The sequence below is a fragment of the Saccoglossus kowalevskii genome, chromosome 10 (assembly GCF_978046115.1).
Source record: "Saccoglossus kowalevskii chromosome 10, keSacKowa6.1, whole genome shotgun sequence".
Classification (NCBI taxonomy): Eukaryota; Metazoa; Hemichordata; class Enteropneusta; family Harrimaniidae; genus Saccoglossus; species Saccoglossus kowalevskii.
The window spans coordinates 24418297-24443214 of NC_140650.1; the positions used below are offsets into that span (position 1 = coordinate 24418297).

Below are 24918 nucleotides of genomic sequence, written 5' to 3' on the forward strand. Positions count from 1 at the left end.
AGTAATCAAAAACAGTCTTTCAACTATATTTCTTATTTGTATTTTGGTTCCAAAAAATCTACAAGTAGCCATGCTAAAGGAAAGTACACACCTGCTAGGTCGTGAAATCCTTAAGTAGGTAAATTGCTGCGGGCAAAAGCTAAGCGAGGGCAGTACTTACTACGTAAATCTATTGTCCACACTGCACTGCACTGGTCCAAAGCGCCCATTACTGAAAGTTCTATTGTAGGCAGTCCGCTTCTCGAGTTTTGCGTGAATTTTACGCTGAATAATAATTGATAGACTGCACTACACCAACACGGGGGAATATATACACGGCCACTGATCCGGCCACTCTTACGTGAAATTGGGTGACTAAACGATATTGATTGCTAAATTCGTATCCTTTGACATTGATCAGTGGCTGACCATAGCAAAGCTGCTACTTCGACGAGTGTGGTTTAATTGTATCCGATCCTTGCTATCGTGCTAAATTCACTGTGGTATTATATATGTGCACAGCGCGGCTACGAGACTGAATACTACATCACTATTATCGGTGGAAGCGGTGCAAAGAAATACGTAAGTATACGTATTTACAGAATCGTTTTACTCAATGTTCATTTCTGTGTGTTGCTTTCTCTGGTGTGACAACAACGATATCTAATTGTGTTGACGCCGCATTGCTATATACACTAATACTTGTACGACCGATTGGTTGTTCACAACGCGGGGTGGGGGCGTCTATACAAGTGACATTACGAAAACAGGTCTTTCGCGAATAAATATTGAGAGAAAGGTACATTTCTGAGAACAAATACTCATACACGTAACCGCGGCGATGGCCCGCACAAAAAGATCGGTTACCCAATACATGCACGGTATCTGAGGGGACGTTATTATTTAAAGTTTTCATTCCATTTATCTTAGAATAAATATTTACGTTTTTAACATTGTTACTGTCGTTTAATCCAATATCACGTGACATCATTGTAGTCAGATTATGACGGATTGTACGGAAATATGTAAAAAAATATCATGGCCATGGAATCATTTATTTCAAGACGAAGTCGCTGGGTGCTTCGGGTTCAAAATGTCATCATAAACAGGCGACAATATTGTGCAAAACGACCTCGGTACTTTCACCGACAAACCAACAGCTCGCCATATCGAGTGACAACACTTATTGATTCGTATTGGGTATCTACCCAGTGCTGTACTTTGCTGTTTAGTCTAAAGGCGATAAACAAGTGTACACCTAGAGAAACCCAATACGTAGGTAACTTTCCCTTAGTCATCGATCGAAAGTAGAAGACCCAGATTTAAGTTGGTTAAATGGATCACAATTGATTCGCTACAAAATAGAGCAAATCGCAAATGTATGGTGAAACGAAAATGTTATATAAACAATGGTAAATATACACATAACACCATTCACGGTCAAGGTCAACTGATTTAGAAACTTATCGACTCAGTGATGTCCAGTATTTGCGAGGTGTTAATGTATCCGTTGAATGTTTGGCCTAAATGATGTGATACATATCATTAGTGGAGATGCGCGCGATCAGTGCTTTATTACACGTTTTACTAAGTCGCTGCATTGTATCTCACACGTTTAATAAACACTGCATTATTCTAATGGAAATAACATTCTTTTTCTTAAAATATCAACAATCTTGAAATAGTAAATAGCGCCACATACGGCGATTGTATGTAACATACATGTTACTGATGTAGGGCTATTAGCCATTTTTGAATGGGTTTTAAAGTGAATTACGAAATGAAGAGCGATTTGGACAACTTGCTATTTGTGTCATCGTGGACCGACTGGTTAGTAAGTTGGTTGTACGTTTACCTCCATGGTTGCACTATAATGCGCGTTCTTGGCAACTCACCAATTATAACATATGTGAACTGAATTGTTAGCAAAGGAGTTAACAATAAGGCGATATATCTGGGTAAATCACTATTGTTTCATCGTTGACTAAATACATGTGGAGAGCAATGAGGGGCGTTCTGGAATAATAACATGTTGTGTTATACGTAGGTTGAATGATTACTGTTATATAAAATAGGTTGATCAAAAAGGGGCGTTCTCGCCAACTTTAACTACGGCGTGTGTGGATCTCATGTATGATAATGTAACAATATATTTCAGAACATAAATAAGCAGAGTAAAAGGAAACTCACACCAACGTTATGGGCGCATAGAATATCAGCTTGGAACACACATCGCAAAAGACCGAACCTGTTCCCATCTGCTAAAAAAAAACTCCAATGACAGTAATTACTTAAGTAATAATTTTTATTTTAATCATGTATTCAAATCACAACACAATTGTGCAAAATGTTTAGAAAGATACAATTATATATTACTTTAAATAAACATTGACATTGTCCATGGCAGAGATAGATTTACAAACGATTGCCGAATGAAGATATGGGTAACTATTTACAGAATTTTAAATAAATGGAAACCTTAAATAAATTGCATTGACATTTATATCAAAGAGGGATGAGCAATCGAATGTGTACAATATTTCCCACAACATGCCACATCTGATTAAGTGTGGGTGGGTATATTCGGAGAAACATGCTTACTTCTTCAAATTCACATACGTCGGAACTGTTATACATATTTACATATATCCATTTAAAAAAAAAATCTTTATATAGCATAGGACTGAACATCATTTCATCCTATGGGTCTGCTTGTGATTACCAGCAGACTGCTCGAATCAATTAAATCCTCCAATAAATATATGTGTGAAATTCAATGGGTGACGATCCAACATAATAGCGAGTGTTATTATAATTGGCAAAATGTTCTACGTCACATGAATACATATCACATCACATGCCGACATAGTGACGCAATGACCACTTCTACCAGGTAGGGCAAATCAATACTGTGACACAAGTGGTGACTATATACGTGTCGAAAGCAACAGATCACTTCAAATGGGCACGTGATTGAAATGGACTTTTTAAAAGTATATATTGTTCACATCTTTACCCAGTAGGCAAGCCATTCCAGGACAATGGATACCAGTGTTTTGCTTTTAGCAATTTGTCCATGTGTTTAAAAGTAGAAGATTATTAACTTTAAAGTACGTCTCACCAAAAAAAACAACAAAAAAAAAAAACAACGTAGTTAACTGCCTTCAGCATTCTAAGTTCGATTATGACCCTTGTATCGACAAACAATTGATTGATATATATACTACATACGCCTTGAACTACATAATACCTCGATCTGTAAATCCAAAGGTCGAGGGGGTAGCGACAAATTGTGATAAAGTAGTCAAGGGAACAGTTGCGATATGTCATTGTATAATCGCATTATCACGACAAGTGTACGAGTATTGTTATGCCCAAGATACAATATCCATTTATAGGGATCCGTGCAGTTAAAAGAAATCGCAAACTCTTGTAAGGTGTTCTTGTTGGGAACACAAAACAGCTATTATGCCGAAATGAACACGGTAAACCAGAAATTTAAAGGCGTCGTGATTTGGAGTAATTAAAATACCGAAAGAAAGGTAAAGCAACTGCAATTACAATCTATTATGCCACGATGACATACTTATCAACGGTTCTATGTTGAAGTAGGTTTACTGCAACGTTAACGATGTTCAGTCGGGGTAGTCATTAAAGGTGGAATGGGAACCGGGGCACTGGTCACGCAGTCTATTATGGCTGCCGGGGTTAGAGCTTGATCTTACAAAACCGCTTCCCGGCTAATATTTTAAGACAGATCTTTAGTCTTTGCAACTACATTGAATAAGTCTGGTTTAGAATAGAATTTACTGAGGCGTGGGTAACCTGTTGTGTCAACGTATTCTTTTGTGGAATAATCTTGGGTTGCCATAGTTACACAGAAACGATGTATAAAGCGCATCAGAAGATACAACTGCCTTGAATTGGATCAGTGCACTTTCGTTTAGAATTTGGTATTACACTGTACGTAAATTATATCTTTATTCGCTCTCCCTTGGGGTACCAGCCCATTTACCGTGTATTTTCTCGTACACTTTAGTTTCATCGTTCACTTCCTTCAGCCACCTTTTAATCCGTTCTGTTTTTGTGACGTCACAGTAGTTGATGTGTTCAGCCGGCATACCATGGTTACAGGTGATCGTATATCTGGACGTTGTTCGTTCATTCTGTTCTTTGCCTGCGGTATCGCTTTGTTTTATCGACGTCGAATCCTGCTGTGGTTTGGTATACTCGTTAGTTGTACTAGTCTGTAAAGGGGGTTTCACAATCTTTAATCTCTGCTGGCCCAAATACCTTTTGCACCAAGCTTCCGCAGATATTTTCCGCTTCAGAATGTCTTGTTTAATTCCGTCGGCGACTGTTTGTTGACTTTTACGATTCATAGTCACTCGCATTACAGGCGTCATTTCGCTTTCCTCCCCATCGCACCTTAAAGTTTCTTCGACAATCTGACTGACCTGAGCATTGTGCGAGGCATGAAATCGATCTAGTCCTTTGTTGACATCGTCAAGCGTGGGGACTGCCGTAAATTGGACATGGCGACGACCATTTTTGTCCCAAGACTTAGTCGGGCGAGCCTCAACTCCTTTAGCGATCACACTGTTTATTTTACGGTCATCAATGGGTTTCACATGCGTCGCGAATATTGATTCCGACCACGAGTGTCTTTGACCTTTTTGTCTTGCATGCGCACTGCGCGAACTCACCACTGGTAAGCTCTTAGCTCGATGCCCACGTACGCTGAATGAAGGTTTCCTGTCGATGTTTGGCAACTTTTCGTTATCGGCAGAGTGCAATTCCCGAGTCCAGAAATTCGACATTGCGGCGGTCGGGAGACTAGTTCCACCGATAAGCAGAGCGGAAGGGGAAAGGAAATAAGCCGAGGACGATGACTGAACATTACGGGAAGTCGGAGGGCGAACCTTGATACCGCCACGACCGCTAATCGGCATTGTAAATGCCGTCAAAGTCTCGTTGAAACATATGTCGCAGTCTGGGCGCTCATGCGGGGCCGTGACGTCTGATCTGTTCTTTACCTTGAATATACTAGTAGATCGGCGATTCGTATGTTGTTTATGGATTGTTGGTATTCAGTGGGTCGTCAGTCGGCCATTACACTTTAACAAATGTAACGATTGTCTGTAACACAAAGACACACAGGAAGGTAAATATATTAAACTACGAACGCGTACACCTGACTGTCTCGCTTCGCTTGTTGCTTTCCAATTACCCTCTTTTTGAAGTATAACATTAACCACAGTAAATTGAAAGTATCTGCAAAGTTCATTCACATAATCAAGTCGAAGCAGGCGACTGTTTTCTTTTTCACACGACATTAAAATAAACGTACCTGCCAATTGATCAACCTCCACATGTCTATTTTAACCTGTGCTCCCGTCGCTACTTAGCCACTTATCGTTGCCATGCGCACACCACGCAGTCAATCGCCCTGGGCATGCTAGCTCCCGTGTTCGTTTACGTTTGTCACTGGTGTTCAGAGTCCGCGCTGGTAAATTCTCGAGTTGTACACTTCTTACTTTATTTTTGCGATGTTTTTATTTAAACGAAATACTGTTTGACGTCGGGCGGTCACACTATATGAATGGCGTGTGATTTACTAGCTGGGTGTAAATCAAATGATATCAAGCCCATTTAATCGATAGATCATGGCCAAACTTGTGTCAGCTGATTCCCGTAGATAAATATGCCCCTGATGCCCTACAGTTGGTAGTTTCCATGGTGACATACCTACGACTTGGTCAGATGCCATTAAATCAAGTGAGGGCATACTTATTTCTTTTACATAAAAAAAAAAAAAACGTTCATGGTCTAGTTCCAGAATTGGTTTTTACTGGCAGGCTATTTTTGACATTTTCACCTTATGGGAATGATCGGCATGATCTCAACTGTCACATTGTCGTCTTGGGACTCGCGTTGCAAAACACATTGACACATTAGTCGGCAACAACTGCGACACGATACAGGTATGAATTCCTTACAGCATTACAGCGTTCGCCAACCACCACAATACAAACAGATCGCATTTGTTTACGTGGCGAACATTTGAATAGTATCGTTTCTAATTCCGCCAGTTGATAAGAGTTCACACCGTCTGTACAACAATAAAGCGCCAGCGTATCGTATTCGACGATATCCACTGCGGGGTAGAACAAATATACAGACAAATGTTCTCCCTCTTCGGAACTTCAGTGTTATTACTGTAACAATACGTGTTACAATGTGGCTGAAGGACGCAGCCGAAATGCACAACACTTTGTATTTGAAATTAAATATTTCAGAGAATTGATCTTCTAAAATCATTGTTTTAGGATTAAGATAGTTTGCGATTCAGTTTTATAGTAGATCCACAAGATCTCAGATGTCCCAGTGTTCAGATTCGCCTATAAACTACTTCAAATCCCATCCCGGATGAAAAGAGGGCGCGATAGATGAATCCATTTCGTATTTACGACCATAACAATTTCTTGGAGGGGTAGATTTGGAGAAAAAAATTGAAAAACAATTTTGCGGGGAGGGGTGTTACCGAAAAAAAAAAATATTTATAAACAATATAGAAAGAAAATGAAACAACATACAGCAACATCATCGTAAAAAATGCTCTAACTCAAAATAAAATAATCAAGTTCATCGTCGGGGCGGTCGTGGGACGCAATACTGGGTATATTTTAAAGGTTGGAAGGGGGCAAGTTAAGAGAAAAAGTTGAGGTCACTAGCTTAGGTTGGGCATCTCTCTAGAACCGACGTGATCAAATTATATTTTTATTATAGTTCACTATGAAATGCCTTTCAAATAATCGAATTGATCAGCATCTGACCCTTCGAATAATTTAAATTTTTCACAAAAGTCATCCAAGGATTTGGGGCAGGTTTGCCAATATATATTACAAACTTTGCTGTTCTTGAAACATTCCATGCATTTTCCCGTAATTTACGCAAACATTTTACTGTTTAGGATTTTGTTGTTTATGTCACAAAGGGGGTCTAAGCCAGAGTTGTATTGTACAGTACAGTTTAATTATCTCAGATTAACATGCTAATGGTTGACAAGTATGATATGTTTTCTTTGCAAGATTTCTGGTCTGTGAAGCAATATGAGGTAGAAACATTTGAATACTCTCTATTTTTTATATTCAATCTGAAATGGAGCCAAATAGCAAATGACCATAATAATGTGAGTTGCTTTTGTACGTTACAAACTGAATGTAAAATCATTTGGTGGTGCAGTGTGTGGGAAATAGATTATAGGGCATTTTTTTTTACTTTTTTTTTACTCTAGTGTGTTTTTTATTTTATTTTAACTATGTGAGCAACCATTATATTATTGTAAAATTGTAATATTTTGAAAAAAAGTCTCATAAGTCAAACGTTGAATGTCTTCTGATGTTAATGATAATTAATGTTTCATACTAAATTGCGCATAAATTAACCATGAACATTTTAAAAAAATAAAGAATTTCAGCAATTTCTTGTGAAAACAAAAGGCAAGCCAAAAGCATGCTATTAGTTGTCATTTTTGGTTCAAACTTCATTGGTTCAGATATAGATGTTTTATGCCAAATTACAAGTCAATCAACAAAGAATTTTAGAAGAAGATTTTTGAAGAATTATTATTCATCAAACCAAAAATGATGCTATGATAAATTTAAAAGTAGGAGCACACTTGCCATGGATTTTGCAAACAACAACTTTTAGAAGTATGAGTAATTTATTACTGTTGATTTTTAGGTAAATGTATTTTTCGAAAAATCAAAATGAAAGCCAAACCTCGCGACTGATCACAACTCTTTTTTTTTATTTTTCGCACGCAAAACTCACAATCAATCGGTCAAAGCATTGTTTAAACAATGTTTTGTGACAGTTATGCAGGAAATCCACGATTGGTACCAAACTATGTGACCAATGCAAATTATTTAATTATTCCAAATAGTTATGTCCCATGTGCTACATGGTAATTATCATGTTGATCGTTTAAAGCACTCGTTTAAATTGTGGCCATTCACTGACAGACAGGAATCTAAAATTAATGTCAAACCACGTGACTACGTAATTATTGATTTTTTCCATAAAAAACTTAGATCTTACATGCAAAATATCAAGTTAATCATGAGAATTGTCAAATTAATCGGTTGACGCACTCATGAGAAATATTATTTATAGAAATCCAAAATGGCCGCCATATTAGGTGACTCTTATGAAATAAGAAATATTGTAAAAAAAAAAATATATATATATAATAATAGCAAATGTCTCAATTTATGGTCTTTTCTGAGAAATCAAATATGGTGGCTATACCACGTGACTGATCACTAAATTCATATTCGTTTTTGGATGATTTCGAATTATAACTAAAATTATCGAATTTGCATATTAAGGTAAACAAATGAAATAAATGATATTTGTGTATACATTTTTAAACCAACTCAAACATAATCATGTGATATATGGAATGAAAGGTATCTTCAATGTAGATTTCAAATTAAACACAAAATCATGGTTAAGATTACAATACAAACGCTGCTCATTCTTTTTAATTTGGCATTTCGAGGTATGTCATGATATGGAAAAAATATGATAAATATAAGTTGTGGATAGCCCATCCCCAATTTGCGTATTTACATAAACGAATGACGTAAAATATGCAGATATACAAATTGATATTTGAAGTGAAACGTATATTGATTGTGTAGAATTCAGTTCTACGACAGAATGTATCTGTATTTATATCGACTACGACATACGCGATGTTCATAGCATAATTATATTTGTGTATTTTGATAAAAATATGTAGTTCTAATAACGAGCATTCACCCAATCTTAACATCTATTGCTTGTAAACACGTGCAGTTACATATTACAAATCGGTTATGTAACGGTTAAAAACATTACTCATGAAGTTGTGATAATTTTATAGAAGAGAGGCCGGATATAAAATAACTATGTCTGCAATCTGTAAAGCACGACACTGGTTTTCTGTTACATTAGAAAGTGTACTCATATAGTGTTTGGTACTAATACTTTACTAATTTAATACAAGTCAATGCATTTGTGCACTGCGCTGTACATAGACCAGAAGGAGAATAGGGGGGGGGGGGTGTCATCCGAGAATTTTTTTGATAAAAACTGTGGGGGTGCTGATTCCAAAAATGTATGAACTATTTCTGTTTTAAGCCTCGTTTTAGCTAAAGTGTCGTAAAAATTAACTAGTTAGGATTGAGGTGTCATCCGAGACAGAAATTTGCCAGACAATTTTTTTCTGATAAATTTTTAAAAATTGATATTGAAATTGCATGTCATATATGTGTGCCTTTATCCCCAATCTCACTTTATCGCCTTATTTTAACTCTACGATGTGTGCATATCGAATACATTTCGTTCTGATTTATTCCTATTATGTTTCTGAATTTTCTTGTAATTAAGTTGTTTTCAGGTTTTCTCTCCAAAACGAATGAATTTCACAATGTCGAAAACGGAAAGACTTTATCGAACTGTTTTCTGTCAAATTGTCGTATAACAGAACTAGTAGGTAGGGGCGTTGTCACCGGGGAAGAAAATCAGCCAGACAAATCAATCGTTGTAAAACTCAACTATGGCCTGTAATGCCCATAATAATCGACTTTAGTCAATTTAAACCCACTGAAATATGTCTTTTTTTAGGATATAATAATTTAATTTTACCTAACCATTCTCATTAAATAGGCAATAAGCATTATTGCCTATTTAATGAGAATGGTTTCTAGAACGTTTTTATCTAATTTTGATTTTTTTTTGTAAATTAAAAAAATATCAAATTACCTGAACGTAAAGGGTAAATCTAAGACACATGCAAACATGCTTTTTCATTACAGCAAAGGGGAACTCATTGACAACTTGAAATGTATGTCCAGGTCTATATTGATTAAAGTGTAATACCAATTGCTTACAAACACTTACTAGTTTCAATCGAACAAGCAGTTAATGACTACAAGAATTCTTAGATAAACTATGCCGAACAAAACCATTACACAGATATACTCACTTTTATCAGTTTCTGTCGGTGACTTCTACATCACAACGGCAATACATATATTTCCTGAAAGTGTTAATATAGTACGAGTAACAGATATTTGTTCACGGAATATGCGACAGAGAGTCTGGTAAACAGACATGCTGAAACAAGATATTTCACAATTTGCCGCACGAGGAGCGCTAAAGCCACACGCTTAATTTGGTAGTTTATTCGCAGGGCGTCAAGGTTTATTGTATCCAGGCATTATATTGTCTGCATTTGGGTTCAAAAACAAAAGAAATTAATAAAAAAAAGACACTTTTCACAGACATTTTTGCGTATTTTGATCATCTGAAGAATTACCTCGCTTATAGGAATAGTGTCTCTTTCGTGTACTCGTATGCGGAGTACGACGCATGATTCTAAACCGCCCTTTATTTACATCTGTGTGAATTAAACATACAATAATTACATGGTATATGTAATATGGTTAATAATAAATAAAACTACAATCACAAAATATAGTTTAAATTATCTATCAAGTGTATCAGTCCTAATTATATGAACTATTTAATCTTGCTATATACCCATTGAGGGCGCTCTCCTTACGAGTTTTCAAACACTGAAAAATGTGCCCTCGTTTAACGAACGATGTAACTATGAAAATAATGGTCATTTATATACATCTAGATTTTGCACTTTTTATTTCACTGAACCGATTTATTTTTTCATTCTTTTCATTTTTGTTTACACACGCATTTTAGAATTAAAGGAAATGTTTGGTAAAGTACGCGGTTTGAATGTGGGGGAAGGGTAAGGAAGTAAAACAGGCGCGCTTCTCTAACTTTAGATTAGTTTATTCACTCAATTATGGTCACACTTAGAACAGTCATGCTGTTTGTAAATTTTGTGTATAATATACGAGTAAGCTATACAGTACTGGAGCGGATTCATGACAGGGCCCAAATAAATCATTTTTGTGCAAACGTCACTATATCTAAAGGTTTGACTGAATACAATTGTATAATGGAGCTTCCAAAACAACCCCAGTTCTTATGTGGCTCCAAATTGTGATATAAATGTTTTTTCTAGGGCCAATTAAAATAGAATACGGCATGTTATAGCAACCAGCTACTTGAAATGTGGATTAGAATTACAATTAATACGAATAACTTGAGCAATACTGGTCCAAGTTTCACGTGTCTTTTGAGTTGTCTCGCTATGCTAAAGCAATACATTTCAATAATAAAAAAATCTAAAGGTCAACCCGAGGTATAAGATCAATATTCGGGTCAAGTAGTCTATGGTGTCCTCCAAAGAAAAAAAAAACGATGTTTACATTTGAAAAGTGTGGATGGTCCATGCCTAATTTGCATATGTAGCCATAAAAAACTTATCATAATTAATTGATATTCATGTATAGATTATTCCTAATTATTATTATTATTAAAAAATTATATATTATGTGATTTATCACATAACGGGGGCCTAGATGTACAATTCACAGAAGTTTAATTTTTGAGATATCGCTTTTTTTTGTTGGTGGATTGTTGTGATGGTTTGATTTGTTTTATACATTATCAAAAAAGACGGATTTGTGTTATTCTCACTATATGTAATCACATAGCAACTAAAGGCACTTTTATGTGGACAAGTATTCAAAATCGTGCATTGTTTTCACAGAATTATTAAAATACAAATTGTAAAAGTATAATATGTGCCTGGACGCAAATAAATGAATATAATATCTCATAGACTACAAAACGTAAAAAATAATTTTTAAAATATGTCTGCAAAAGTGTTATAATTTTCTATAGTGGGAAATATATGAATATATCTTAAACACATTTAGGGGCCGCTCCTTATTTGTGTATTAGCATAAACACTGGCCTATCCACCCCATGTTGCTGTACATTTATTTAGTACATGGTCGATTTCACTGGCAAAGGCATGTTCATTCCTTATATGTCAGAACTTCAAGAAGACAACGCATACTTTTGACCGCATTTAAATTCACAAAACCAGCAAATATGAGTTCATATGATCGAGCAAACAAAATATGTCTCGAAATCCCGAAAGATGGAGGTGAACAGATAGAGTCTTCACTCGCAGGTCAAAGTGTAAGACATAGTCTGTCCTAATGGCGGACGATATACTACATGGGGGTGTTTTAGAAGGGCAATTTTACTGTGTTATTCAGTCAAGCCTTAGCTCATGCTGATCACCCAATTCCAGGTCCGGTCCGTTCTCCTGAACTATAAGTGTTGATTATTATTTTAAAAATTAGCCACGATAGTTGTAATTGTAATTGTGAATTTTTATTTAACCCCCGAGCCTAATACTCGGGAACTAGACTAAAAAGATACATACATACAAATTTATGTAAAGTACATGTGAACAATAAAAACACCTTTACAAAAATTGTTTTCTACTGGTCCCTCGTCGTATCAACAGCGTCATCTACGTCGAACGTATGCTCCGTATTATTGGTGTGAGTGAATTTTAATTTTTGTTTCCGTTGGTTCTAATTGGGATAGTTGGATAGTGTTCATGAAAAAAAAGCAGTTCAGAAAACTAATTGTGTCAAAGTACAGTAATCCGATCAAAACATTGTACCACGCGTGATGAATGTTCGGACGTAAAAAAAAGCCATGTTCTAACATGTTATCAATATCACGCCATCTTCAGTCCACGCCTTGTTTGTTGTCGTCGTAATCACAACTACGTAGTACGTGATAGAACTTTTCCGGGTCAGTGGACATTCATTCTTGAGCTTGAAAACACTTTATTATTTACGTAGCTTTACTGAGTCACTGAAATGAGTGGAAATATTCCTAATTAGTGGTATTGAAATGTGGGCACTATAGTAACGGTGTTACAGCATGTGTGCGCTGGAGGTGATTGAAATGTGAATGTATTCATGATAGTTTACCACACAAATCATTGTGATCACGTGATCATTACATAAAAAAATACGTTATTGGTGATATTCAAGCCTATTTAGCCATTTATCTTAACTGTTTTAGATTTGCTTCAACTAATCTTGGTTATAAACCACATTTTACCTTCATTTGTCTTAGAAAAACGTGACATATTTTACACCAATATTTTGAGCAAATCCGTTCCTTTTGAAATCAAAGTTGGCGAGTCAACTTGAGAAAATCAACCAAAGATAAAAGCGTACTAACACTGGTCGACATTCAAATACATCTATAACCATAATTTATGAGAAAAAAAAACCTAAAAATATATAAATGTTGGTCGAAATTTCACATGACACGTTTCAAGATTGTCTAATGAAATGGCTCGAGCTATGTCAATTGGTTTCCTTTTGCATTTTGAATCAAACAGACAGAATATACCATTCGTTGCAGATCTTGATCAACATTATGAAATACAATGTATATATATATATATATACTACAATAAATGTTTAAATTGTGACAAGTGTGACTTTAAAGTAAAATACAGGCTGTAAGTAACAACTAACAACTGGAATTCACACATTGTAAAACCTAATGATTTGAATTCATTTGAATTTTAAGGCATTTTTATTCAATGGAGAGGATTGAGACCTAAATATACAAATGTGCACTTAAAACGTAACTGAAGCCCACCTCACCTGTATAGTACAGATTCCACGATCACATATACATTCACATTAGGTCAAAGGTTATACAACGTACATGATTCGAGTTGAAGTGAAAAGTTTGACAAAAATCAGAGCGACGGCTTAGGACACGGCTTCTTCCAACAATTACCGAGCTATTGAACAAAGGAATAGAATACATCTATGTTATAATTGTTGTTCATACAATTACCATTGTGACTCATATTGTGTTGTGTAAAAAAGTACACTGTCCACTCGGCTTTTTATACAGAATATTATTTGTCTTCTACTATGGCTCCGTCATAGTTAGCGAGGCAAATATTGTGTCTTAAAACATTCGAGCGTTTTTTTAACTGCAGCATGGTGATCTAAAGTTAACAAAATTAAACCGGTAATCTGTTTTTTTAAAAAATTGTCATGGTTTAATAAATTGTCTTAAATAATTCAACATTATCCAGTTTGTTTTGTTTTTTGGTAGGCCCAGACTTGCAAACAGACAGCCTCTTGTTTGTTTTAAGGTGTTGTTTTTTTCAATAAAATGAAAGTGAATCGATAGATGGCGAAACAAGAAAGATCTGTATACAATCACATAATATTTTATTTTATTCATTCAGAAAAACAAAACAAAATACAAACAAGGAACTGTATACAAGGCAACGGTAGATTCTTTTGTACCTATTACCTCGCACCTGCGTATTCACTATCTCCTCGAGTGCCCCCTGCCGTGTCATATCCTGTCTCCGATGCCACGTGACACTGTTCAGGCAAATATGATACTTTCTTGGGTCATGCTGACATTGAGAAAGGATACAGCTCAATTTTGGCGTGCACGCATTCCTGGACATTGTTAGCTCAGTCTAACACTAATACTGTGTCTCGCCATATCATTACAGCAAGTGTTCTTACTCAGTACGTCAGTTACTTCTGTTAGTACCATTGCTGTCTATCTAGTGGGGGAAAGATATATAGTAAATACGCGCATTTTTTTTTTGCAAAATCGTCTGATATGAGAAATTAAAATGATAAACCGTGGATAAATAGTGGATATTGTTGTTGAATGTTTTACTCAATATAATCTGGTTTAACATACCTATTTGTGTTTAATGCGTGTACCACGTGGTATGTGAGAATCTATCAAGATGTTAGACACCTGACATGGAGGGAGAAGAAAAAAACGATTACGACACGCTATCGGAGTTATTTTTTTTTATATCTGGTAGACAAAATATTTGCGCTAGTAATCGCAAAATGAAGGTTGTTTCGGGTTTAACAGCTCCCATTCAAGACCACCCAACCAATTTCGAGACACTCATTATGTTTTATAGCGTACAAACAAATCACCATGACTAAGCGTTAGTGTAAGTTAAAGATGCGCTGACACATTTATACACTTGAAAAAAAAAAAAAAAGTTCAAATCGTTCCTATTTGTTACAGCTAAAACGTGAAAATATTCCATCCAAGTGAAATAGAGACAGAAGGCTGGCCATAATTTATCCCTACCACGCAGACGATTGTTTATCCAAGACTCAAATTATTGACAAATTACACCGTATTTGTTATATTCCAGCTAATTTATTGTTTTTTAAGTCAGCTTGGGAGATATTCTCCTTTCGCTTACGTGTAAGGAAGAATACCCTCTCCCGCCAAGCCAATCTATCGTTCGTTTTACCCCCTACTGTGTGTGCAAATGGCCGTCTACAGTTACAGACATCCCAGATGGATTCATTACTCCAAGCTGATTGTCAGTATCAACACTGGTGAACATAATACCGTAACGATTACCGGCACTTTACAACGATTTTTTTTTTATAATACCGGATGTGTTCTTTTAATCATCGTTACTACAGTTTTACGTGCTTTTCCCGTTTTTGCTATTGATTGGGCGAACGCACCACGAGGCAATTACGTGAACTCAGTTGCAATATTCTGCTCTAATGAATGTGTTCGAATTCATATTTATATCGCGTTTGTTTTAACTCGAGCGTTCACAGTCTGAGACACGCAATTGTGTCATCAGCTGTGACACTTGGTAGAACCATGCACAAGCCCCATTGTAATACGTTTGGTTTTGATGTCTCCATGGCGGTGTGCATTCAATAATATTCGCCAATATCTTCTACAATGCGTTCGCACAAAGTGTAGAATGCGGTCACCAGCGAAAATGTGACATTTTCAGCCCCAAAAATGTTCGAATTTTCGCCTGACTCACACCTGATGCAATCGATACAAATCAACAAACCCCGCAAATTGGCAGTCCTTGCCCCCAGTTGAGCGACCTGGGGGAACGTTCTACGCATGCACAGAGTCGTGGTATTTGATTGGTTGGCAAGGAGCAATCCCTTGTGAGTGTGATCAGTGCATTTACGTCATAGTCATTCTTGTGGGGCCGCGACTCTCTTTAAACACTAATACCATGACAATGAATGGTCAGCCACGGGGTTTTAATGAGCAACCAACCTTGTCAGCTTTTCTGTAGCCACACGCATACTGACACTTCCAAGGTATAAGACCGATAAACTTCTGTCTGACATATTTGTGGGGAAGGCTCGATGAGTGGCAAATACAGGTTCAGCACCAGAACTCTCTCCACGTGATTACGGCAGACGTTAGACCGGGAGCACGGCAACAAAGGTATGGTGAAATATGTCGATGCTTTAAACATTTATTGTGGTAACTTGGAACCCCTGCTTCAAACAAAATAATGTCAATGATCAGCGTATTGTTTAACTGAAAATTTCATCTTTGTGTCGCAGTCACGGGGTTTTGAATCGACCGGGCAATTAGTTAGTTCGCCGTGACGTTTGTCCCACTAGTAGTACTCCAAGCCGTAGTTCGTATTATGTTAATATACACTTTCGACGACTTTTAAACAGAAGTGATTTTATGTTTTACAGGGTTTACCGCTCTCATCCTATATATTCTAAACCATGTACAAAGACACGGACGACGTGTTAAGACGAAAAGTTCTGGCGACTTTTCCGCCTATTTCTGTGTCTGGCAATAGTCGTCTGCGACGCGCAGAAAGTATGGAATCGTTATCTCTTTACAGCAAGAGTAAGGCATCCAACAGTTGGTCGAGCAGCAGCTCACAAAGCACTCAGCCGTTGATGAAAATCAGGAAACGTACAACACATAACTTGATTAACCCACGATACAGCAGGGCACTTGCGGAGGAGTCACCCCTATTAACGAGAAGCCATACAACAATTGGACTTAATACGATGGGAAAGGATACTGTCTTACAACCTGCAAAACGCGCTGCGATTAAAACGACCAATGAAGGCAGTATTGTTCAGCCAACACGGGAACGGAAAACGAGTAAAGAGAGGCGGGAATCCTCGACTACTGCCTCGTCGTCGCTCCCAAAAGTTCAAGAGGAGCAGACGAGTATGCCAATCGCCCGGCCGCGAAAAGGTATTCAACGAGAACTGACTCTTATCATAAAATACGAAGGAGGCGAGTGTGTCCAAGAGACTTTCAACGGAAGACGTGCATCGCTAACTTTACCTAAAGAGGACGAGAATGCTTCTGAAATTGTAGGGTTTCTGGCTCCAGCAAAAAACCAAAGCATTTTGCAGTGGCTTGAAAAATGTCACTTTACTGGATTCGACGATGTTGATCATGATTCAGTGGACACACACGACCACTTACCCGCTTTAGTGACTAAGGAAACCGATATCACCACGTAACAATGCTGACGTTAAAGTCAATCTCACTGCTATTTACAACGCTGCGATGCAGTTTAATACAACTAGCCGATTTTCTGGAAATTTTAAGAGCATAATTTGTTCTGTTTTTATTTTGTGTATGTTTTAGTCACGTTATGATAACAATATGGCAGTTGACTGTCCCCTTCCGTCCGTCACCAACACGCACAATTCATTGCCGAGAAAGGACATAAGTAAATTAGAATAATTTATTTCTTTTACGTGGAATTTTCCGTTCTACTGAAAGTATATTTTCTATCTATTGAACACGTTTACGACACTCGTATATTTTATGTACGAACACCATCTACAGACCAATAGGTTATTTTAATATTGCCTGTTTTCATTATTAGTTGAGCCATTCAATGTTGTACGTTTCTTTCATGCCTTTGGTTGTAAAATAGTCTGGACAAAATATTAAGTTTAATTAAGGTTAACTTTAGTTGGGCCGGTACTACATTTTTCAACGAAAAGTAAATTAATTTTCATGTTATCCTCATTTTCCGTTGACTGCCCCCTCCGCGCATGATACTATCTGACAACATTTAGGCCTAGTCTGATTAAAATAAGATACTAATTTGGGCTTGTTTTTTTAATGTGTATTTAATTGTTAATTTTATTACAATTAATTATTTATCTGCTGGTATTTTTTAAAGTTTCGGTATTAAGATATATGTAATAACAAACAAAATCAATTACAACATAATAACAAATATAAAATATGTTAAATACAAAAAAATACACGCCATACATTACATCCGATTTTAATCAGATTATCCTATAATAATAGTGAAAATAAAAAGATAATTCATGTACGAGTAACATGTAAGGATGGGAGGGGTGATTTTATAACTAGAAGACAATCCCTTGTAATTTAATGCAATCTGTATACCATTTACATTGTACCAAATCAGTGGTATAACACACAACTGTACTCTTCTTTTGAACGTAAATTAAAAAAAAGAAGATATATTGATGACCTGGCTTGATGTCAACAAGCCCACAAAACCATACATGTCTCATTTGTATTCGGTTCGATGTTGTTTATCAATTGAACGCGTCGCATGACGATTAACACGTACTAGTAAGCGATTTGTTCCGTGCTGTTATTGGGCTTTTATCACAACGCGCATGCGCCTAGGGGACTCAATAAAACTAAGGCGAGAAAACAGAGGGCCAATCGTACTTTCAGGGGTAACATTGTTTAACATGCCCAGGAGACCTAGTTGCATAATTACAGCTTAGTCGGTTCTAACAATGAAAGAGTATGAAGCTTTCAACAACAATATGAACTGTAAAGAACGATAACCCCGAAGCACTAAGTAGGCTAGCAGTCTTAATATTGTTGGGCCATCGTTACCGGGGTTCAAGTTGCTTGAAAGATTTGTTTACCAGTTCCTTTAATACTTGTCCCATACAGTTTATTTGACAATTAGTGTTTCGTATTATACAGTCATACCTTTGTAACCATGCTAGGTACTAGACTGTTACTTGACCTTGTACATTCAATTGTTGTTCTGTTCGATGCGTTGTCATTTTTATCGTCCAATGTCCCATTTCATACTTGTGACACACACACTCTCTGATCAGTATTCAGGTTTGAGTTTCGGTCGGACCGGGTCGGATACCAACGAACGTTGTGGAATGTCGTTTTGATTGTTCAACGTACGATGTTAGTAGGGTGAATGATAGTGAATTGGTACTTCAGGGAGCACTTTTAAAATCAAATATATTGACAATCTCTTCAACTTTTTTTAGTTGATAACTGTTTGGTCGGTGCTTTGGTGCGTCGCACATATATAAGGAAGCCCGCCGACGTGACGTCATTGTGATTTAAACACAGTGATCATGTTGGAGACGTACGTTTTATCACAGACCTTGGAAAAGAGAACTATGGAGTTATTTGGTTGCCATGCATGACACCTTAATGTATACACAGCAACATGTAGTCCAGCCAGGGTCCGTTGAGACTACGGCTTAGTCCTTATCGAGGGTTCCGATTACTAAACAGAGATTCTACTGTTTACTGAATTTCTCGACGTACGTCACCTATGAATATAGAGGGCGTGGTAAACAAACGTGATACACATCCTAATGAGGGGGCCATTTAAACTTACTCATGTAGAATAATATCATGTATGAAATCGGAACCAAGGGTTGAGCACGAGCCGTATTCTGAATAACATATAAAAAACAATAAAAGATACTGTACGAATATTTACGAAAAACCAACCAGACAAATTTAAAAAATCAACTTTTCATATATTACCGGCGTGGTTCAGTCGGTTTCATCTAGACTTTCAACTGCTGTGGTAATACGGGTAATAAAACCACTATTTCAATGTGTTTAACATTATGGGTACCTGACGTATTGGTTCTGTGCGTCTAATGGACTTGCTTTTAACATTTTTATAATGTCGTCCATAGTGAAGATTATAATTGAAGAATAACATCTAATTAACTAATGTAAATCTGGCACGTGACACAAATACACTCAGACTGGGTTGTCCGCCGCAAACTTGAAAGCGGTTCAACAAATATTATCCGAGACTGTCCGTGGGACAAGGATGATTATGATATTGTTTTACGCTCTACTAACGTCCGAAGGAAGTTCGTTTGTGACTATACCGGTGTGTATTTCCGGGTACCATTATCTGGCTACGGACAGTGGCTTCACTTTTTGGCGTATTTTTTTAGAGGGGGTGTACAAAAACACTGTAAATAATGTAAAAATGTGAAAAGTGCAAGGTTCGCGAAATTGGTGGCAAGATCACATCACCGTTGTTAATACAACTAACAGCGCATGTGTGAATCTGCTGTTAATTTCAAATCTGACACACACAAAATACTATCTCGACTACGTCCAGTCTTTTTTGCATTACTTCCTTAGTTTCCATTAACAACGTTATCTGGAAGATGCGTGCTACGGGTTCAACTTGAACCCTGCGCGTAGCTGACAGAAGTACACAATGGTGAAGACAATACAAGGAAACCCGATGTTTACTTATCGTCTGCAACCATCCCACTGACGTCATTCTCTATAGAAATCCGTGACTACCACCCTCCGTGCCCCAGGTTGATACCATTCATTGATGTCAGGCGGGTCAATGTGACCACAGTATAGAATAATTCAATAATCGTGACAGTACATTGTGTATTATCCGTGTATTATTGTGTATAAATTTCACTACTGCTTTTGTGCGTTGCCGAGTAACACCTTTATGGTTAGATGACAATCTAGGGAGCTTCGTCTCTCGCTTGTCCTGGATAGGGCGCACGGACATAGAAGATGCCGCTTTTCCCACACAAATCTAGACTGAGAACGTGGCGTTCCCGGAGCGAGCGCGCATCAATCTATGGTCCTTACTTGTCCCTGAGGCGCGCACGGACATCGCTTTCAAGTTGCTTGAAATTGGTATACTCGAATCTGAGGTGATATCGCTTGAATTGTCTCGTAGGGGGTGGCAATCCAGGGTAGTTCCATGAGTTCCCCTACTAGTTTATTGAGCAAGCAGCTCGATCCGTAATGCTAACAATGACTTTTAAACAAACAAAATATTTGAATTTTTCTTTGCAACGACAACGACATATGACAAACTATTGAATGCAAAAAGTACGGACGTTTTACGGGCGGGTCATTACAGAATTCAATTGTATGAATGCTTAACCTACAAATCACGGTGCACTAGATTATACGGTGGCCCACATGTGTCATGTCAATTATCACATATGTACTGATACGTAGTTTGTTGCTCCCTTGAAAGTATAGTCAAGGTAGTTCCACTGTTTGACGTTCTACGATATACAAATGAAAAAATACAAAACCACACCGAGTTTACGACTCGGTTAGCCTTGCTCAACTGGTTCGTAACCAGTCTTGTGATTGGTTCTTGACAAATTCTGAACAGGCCACGCCGTGTGCCGTGTGCTTTCTGTGTAACCGTTAATTGTTCGTAAATGGAATAAATTTTTGTAGTTTTCTTGATTTATTCTATTTATATCGGAAAAATAAAAGTAAGTCTTTGGCGAAATTTGAAAAAGCAACTAATATTGTTTAAGCTAGTATTTTTTATAGATTTTAATTTTCATTCTTTTCGTCTGTTTTTTCGAGTTTAAAAATTTGGGCTCCTTGTCTATTTCTTACACTAGATATTAGCCGATACCCCCCCCCCGGTACATAGATGCTGCGTACAGTTGATTATAGTTCCTGGGCTCCCTGTGGTATTATAACTACTTTCCGTGACATAGTGAGATTCAATTACTAACAAGACAATTCAATATTTTTCAGTTCTAACATGAACGTGCTAACATGGTACGTTCATGGTTCTAACGAATATGGAAAACGTGTTTTCCATTGATGAAGTTGAACAACTAAATTTAAAATAATTGACAACATGTTCATACGTGCATTTATGACATATCTGAGAGCATATGATTGTGTATATTGAACTGAAAATTTAGACAAACTGATATAAAATCTGCCCTCTTTCTGTTGCAGGCGCGAGTAACTAGGTAACCAGGGAACGCGGAAATAACGTATATTTATTTTGATAACATACATGGTGTCGGTACATTTTGTTTTATAATTTCAGAAGGTAATTGAATTAATGTACATTGTTGCATTCTGGTAGTAACATATGTTTACAGTCGACTTAACGATTCTGTGAATAATTAATAACAGTTCCTATTTTTTATGTGATATGTCACAGGCTGGTGGCAAGATCGGTGTATGCTGAAATTGCAAAAGTGAAAACAATGCATTTGTTCTTTGTTACTTCCTTACCATTTGGATGCGAATAGTTCATTCGATAATTCGACAGTATACATTATTTGACAGATCTTCTTAAAAGTCAGTGTTTAAACCCAAAGTAAGAGGGTGTTTTAAATTAGAGTTGTATTGTCGGCAAAACTTAGTGAAAGTCCTTCCAATTTTGACTAGCATCGCTAAAAATCAAATCAGTTGCGGCGTTCTAGACGGGACCGATCGAAACCTGGCTAAGGTACTATTATTTGTTTCGCTGCAATAAATCCCATGTATTGCTGTCCATATTCTGCTTCGGATTTTCCACTAAGCTAAAAAGTAAGTAATTATTTCTGAAGTTCGCCTGGAAGCAGTGGTAAAATGAGCTAAACAGTCATCAGAGTTGCTTACGCTTTGTACGCTTGAACACGCATGCGCAGAGAGTCTGGTTCACAAGGACCGGTCATTCGCAACCGAAGATAAAATAAGAATGGCGTTGTTTTTACTGTTGTTAATATATATATATAGTGTATGTGTTCCTGTTATTGAAACATTGCGGGAAATTGTGCCACAGCAGATTGAGATCCAGTGTTGATCAGTAAGCCACGTTTGTTATAAGACATTCGCACGCTGGTTAACTAAAATGTAAACACTGACGTCACAGTGCGAAGAGGTGATACGGAAAACAAAAATTTCGCCGACACCACAATCGATGTTTATGTAGTCAAATGTATTTTACACGTCATATCGACCAGAAAACGGCGGGAATACTGCGTTGCTGTTAAAGCGCGGTGGTCGTCGCGCAGCGCGTGAACGAATTTCATGTAAATAAACAATGTATTTTACACGCGTTGTACACGTCGCTATGAGTCCCATATCGAACAGGGCGCGTCACGACGACTGCCAGCCTTTAAGTAGGTGTAGACACTTTAGCACTAACAATTATTTACCGACAAATTTAACAGTTTTTGCCGTACCACGCTTAACGACTGTTTCAAATCACCAAAACATAAGTTACATCGACTTCCCCGTTCCAAACTTGAATTTGAAAAAATTGCTTTAACATTTTGAATAATATTTATCCAATTTATCTAAAATACGGTAAACATAGTCATATGTGCGATTTGTGACCAACTTTAAGTTGTCGAACTGTTAGTGTGGTAGGCTTTTACTAATACACACGTACACGTGAGTAATCCAATTATATGTTATTGGCTTCTTTACTACGGACTCCAACAACGTCGGAATTTGGGTTAATGGGATGACCGAGAAAATGAGAGTCCGGTCATTGTTGTATTGTGAAAAGAAACCATATCACCCACAATAAAGGACGATGCGTGTCTGGATGGACCCACAATCAAGTTTTTTTTTTTTTTTCATGAACTATTGTTATATTCCCCAAATCGCATGTACAAAGTTGGCGCCTTGTCGCACGATTAGGTATCGGTGATAAATTGGTAACATTTATAAAATAAATATATAAACATCTGGAGAAAATCCCGTAGTGTCGACTGTTAACAGTATCACCATCCTTGAGCATGGGATTATGACGTGTCTCAGTAGTGGTATTGCAAAGATTGATCGCAACAAAAGCAGGGCATTTTGATTCGTACATGCTTCCACAGTGCTTCTATCACACTTTATACCGCTTCTAAGTATCTTATCCTTCGTAGTCATGGATACTGGCATTTATTCACACTCCAGGGCTAATCCTTTACAATGTTCTACAACTTCGATCGTTCACACGACTACCAAACTGATTTGAATTGATCTGTTTTCATTCACACACAGGTCACGTTTCAATTGAGCACCTTCCCGTCACTTGTTTTCTTGTTATCGGAGGACTTATCTGCACATGTCCTCGATTGTTAACTACAAATAACTAATAAAATGTTGAGACAGATTTGCCTCAATTCTAGCTCGGATAAACATTAATTGTCCAGTCTATCCGACTGCTATTCATCATTCAACTTGAAGACAGTGGGCGTTGTAAAAATACCATAACTCCTCCACTTATGCTCACAAGAGGCTCTTCTCTTCAGCAAACACTACCATTAAAGTACGCAGTCGATTGGACGACAGTCATTGGATCGCCATGATGTGAATGACCGACTAAACACATGGTACATGTGACTTGTGATTGCGTCATTTATCGTACCACAAACACACCTTGATGTTTTAACATAGATAGCCCAAATTACAAAGGATGGGTGTAGTTTTCTACTCAAACGACTAGGAATACATCATAATCTGCGTTCCACTGATTCATAATATTATTCAAGTATTGAAAGCGCCATGTCGTTTTCATGTGGGTCCCACATACACGTGGTCGCTATGTTACACTGTAATATCACTCATAAAGCTTTTCGGGGGTTGTAAGGCTGGGACTATAATGTGAAATATTTTATGGTTTAACTAGTAGCTTCGCGGTAAGTGGCTTTCGCGGTAAGTGGGTTTCGTATTGGGTGGGTCTCGCGGGGAGTAGGGCTTTGTCGCAGTAACTAGTCCTTTCATCGTTGTTGAGAATTAAAGTTTTATGTTTCTTTAACAACTTGCGCTATTCTGGGAATACCATCCTTAGAAGCTATTAATTTGCCCTTATGATGTGTGCAGTTGCTCTGGCAGGAGTTCCAAAATAAGACCCAGGCTCTGAAAATGCCCATAGTTTCAAAGACCAAGAAACATTATATTTATGATCTTATTGGTATTGCAAAGGATAGTTGAATATTGTTTATTAAAATTAATAATCCTCATAACCGTTTTCCAATATAGATAAATTGAAAGAAATTGCAATATAAATTTCCGTCAGTAACACTTTTCAGGGGCGTATTTCACGGTCAGTGTTATTTACAAAAATATTTGTTTATAATTTTA

The 24918-nt window shown here is 37.2% G+C and overlaps 4 protein-coding genes across 5 annotated transcripts in view; 2 read left to right on the forward strand and 2 right to left on the reverse strand.

Moving 5' to 3' along the window:
• LOC144350256 (uncharacterized) overlaps nucleotides 1-10128 on the reverse strand; it is a 38720-nt gene extending 28592 nt beyond the window's left edge. The window contains exon 1 of one of the 2 annotated variants that reach the window (XM_085504413.1): nucleotides 10016-10128. The gene's annotated coding sequence lies outside the window, so the exon portion shown is untranslated. The remainder of the gene's footprint in view (nucleotides 1-10015) is intronic. The other variant, XM_078008505.2, reaches the window with a different exon arrangement.
• Nucleotides 258-24918, forward strand: part of LOC144350257 (uncharacterized) — a 37163-nt gene continuing 12502 nt past the window's right edge. Inside the window, exon 1 of the mRNA XM_078008507.2 lies at nucleotides 258-561. The gene's annotated coding sequence lies outside the window, so the exon portion shown is untranslated. The remainder of the gene's footprint in view (nucleotides 562-24918) is intronic.
• On the reverse strand, nucleotides 2267-6027 carry LOC146737979 (uncharacterized). The gene is made up of 2 exons (XM_085504410.1): nucleotides 5330-6027; nucleotides 2267-5118 (listed from the first exon to the last, which is right to left on the reverse strand). The coding sequence occupies exon 2, from the start codon at nucleotides 4929-4931 to the stop codon at nucleotides 3960-3962; it is 972 nt and encodes a 323-aa protein (XP_085360536.1). The 5' UTR covers nucleotides 4932-5118; nucleotides 5330-6027; the 3' UTR covers nucleotides 2267-3959.
• LOC100368570 (uncharacterized) lies at nucleotides 16087-17796 on the forward strand. Its single transcript, XM_002733882.4, has 2 exons — nucleotides 16087-16227; nucleotides 16491-17796. Exon 2 carries the CDS (start codon nucleotides 16524-16526, stop codon nucleotides 17283-17285), a length of 762 nt encoding a protein of 253 aa, XP_002733928.2. The 5' UTR covers nucleotides 16087-16227; nucleotides 16491-16523; the 3' UTR covers nucleotides 17286-17796.

Coding starts and splice junctions, on each gene's coding strand:
- LOC146737979 (XM_085504410.1), bottom strand. CDS start 4,931: ATGCCGATTAGCGGTCGTGGCGGTATCAAGGTTCGCCCTCCGACTTCC.
- LOC100368570 (XM_002733882.4), top strand. CDS start 16,524: ATGTACAAAGACACGGACGACGTGTTAAGACGAAAAGTTCTGGCGACT.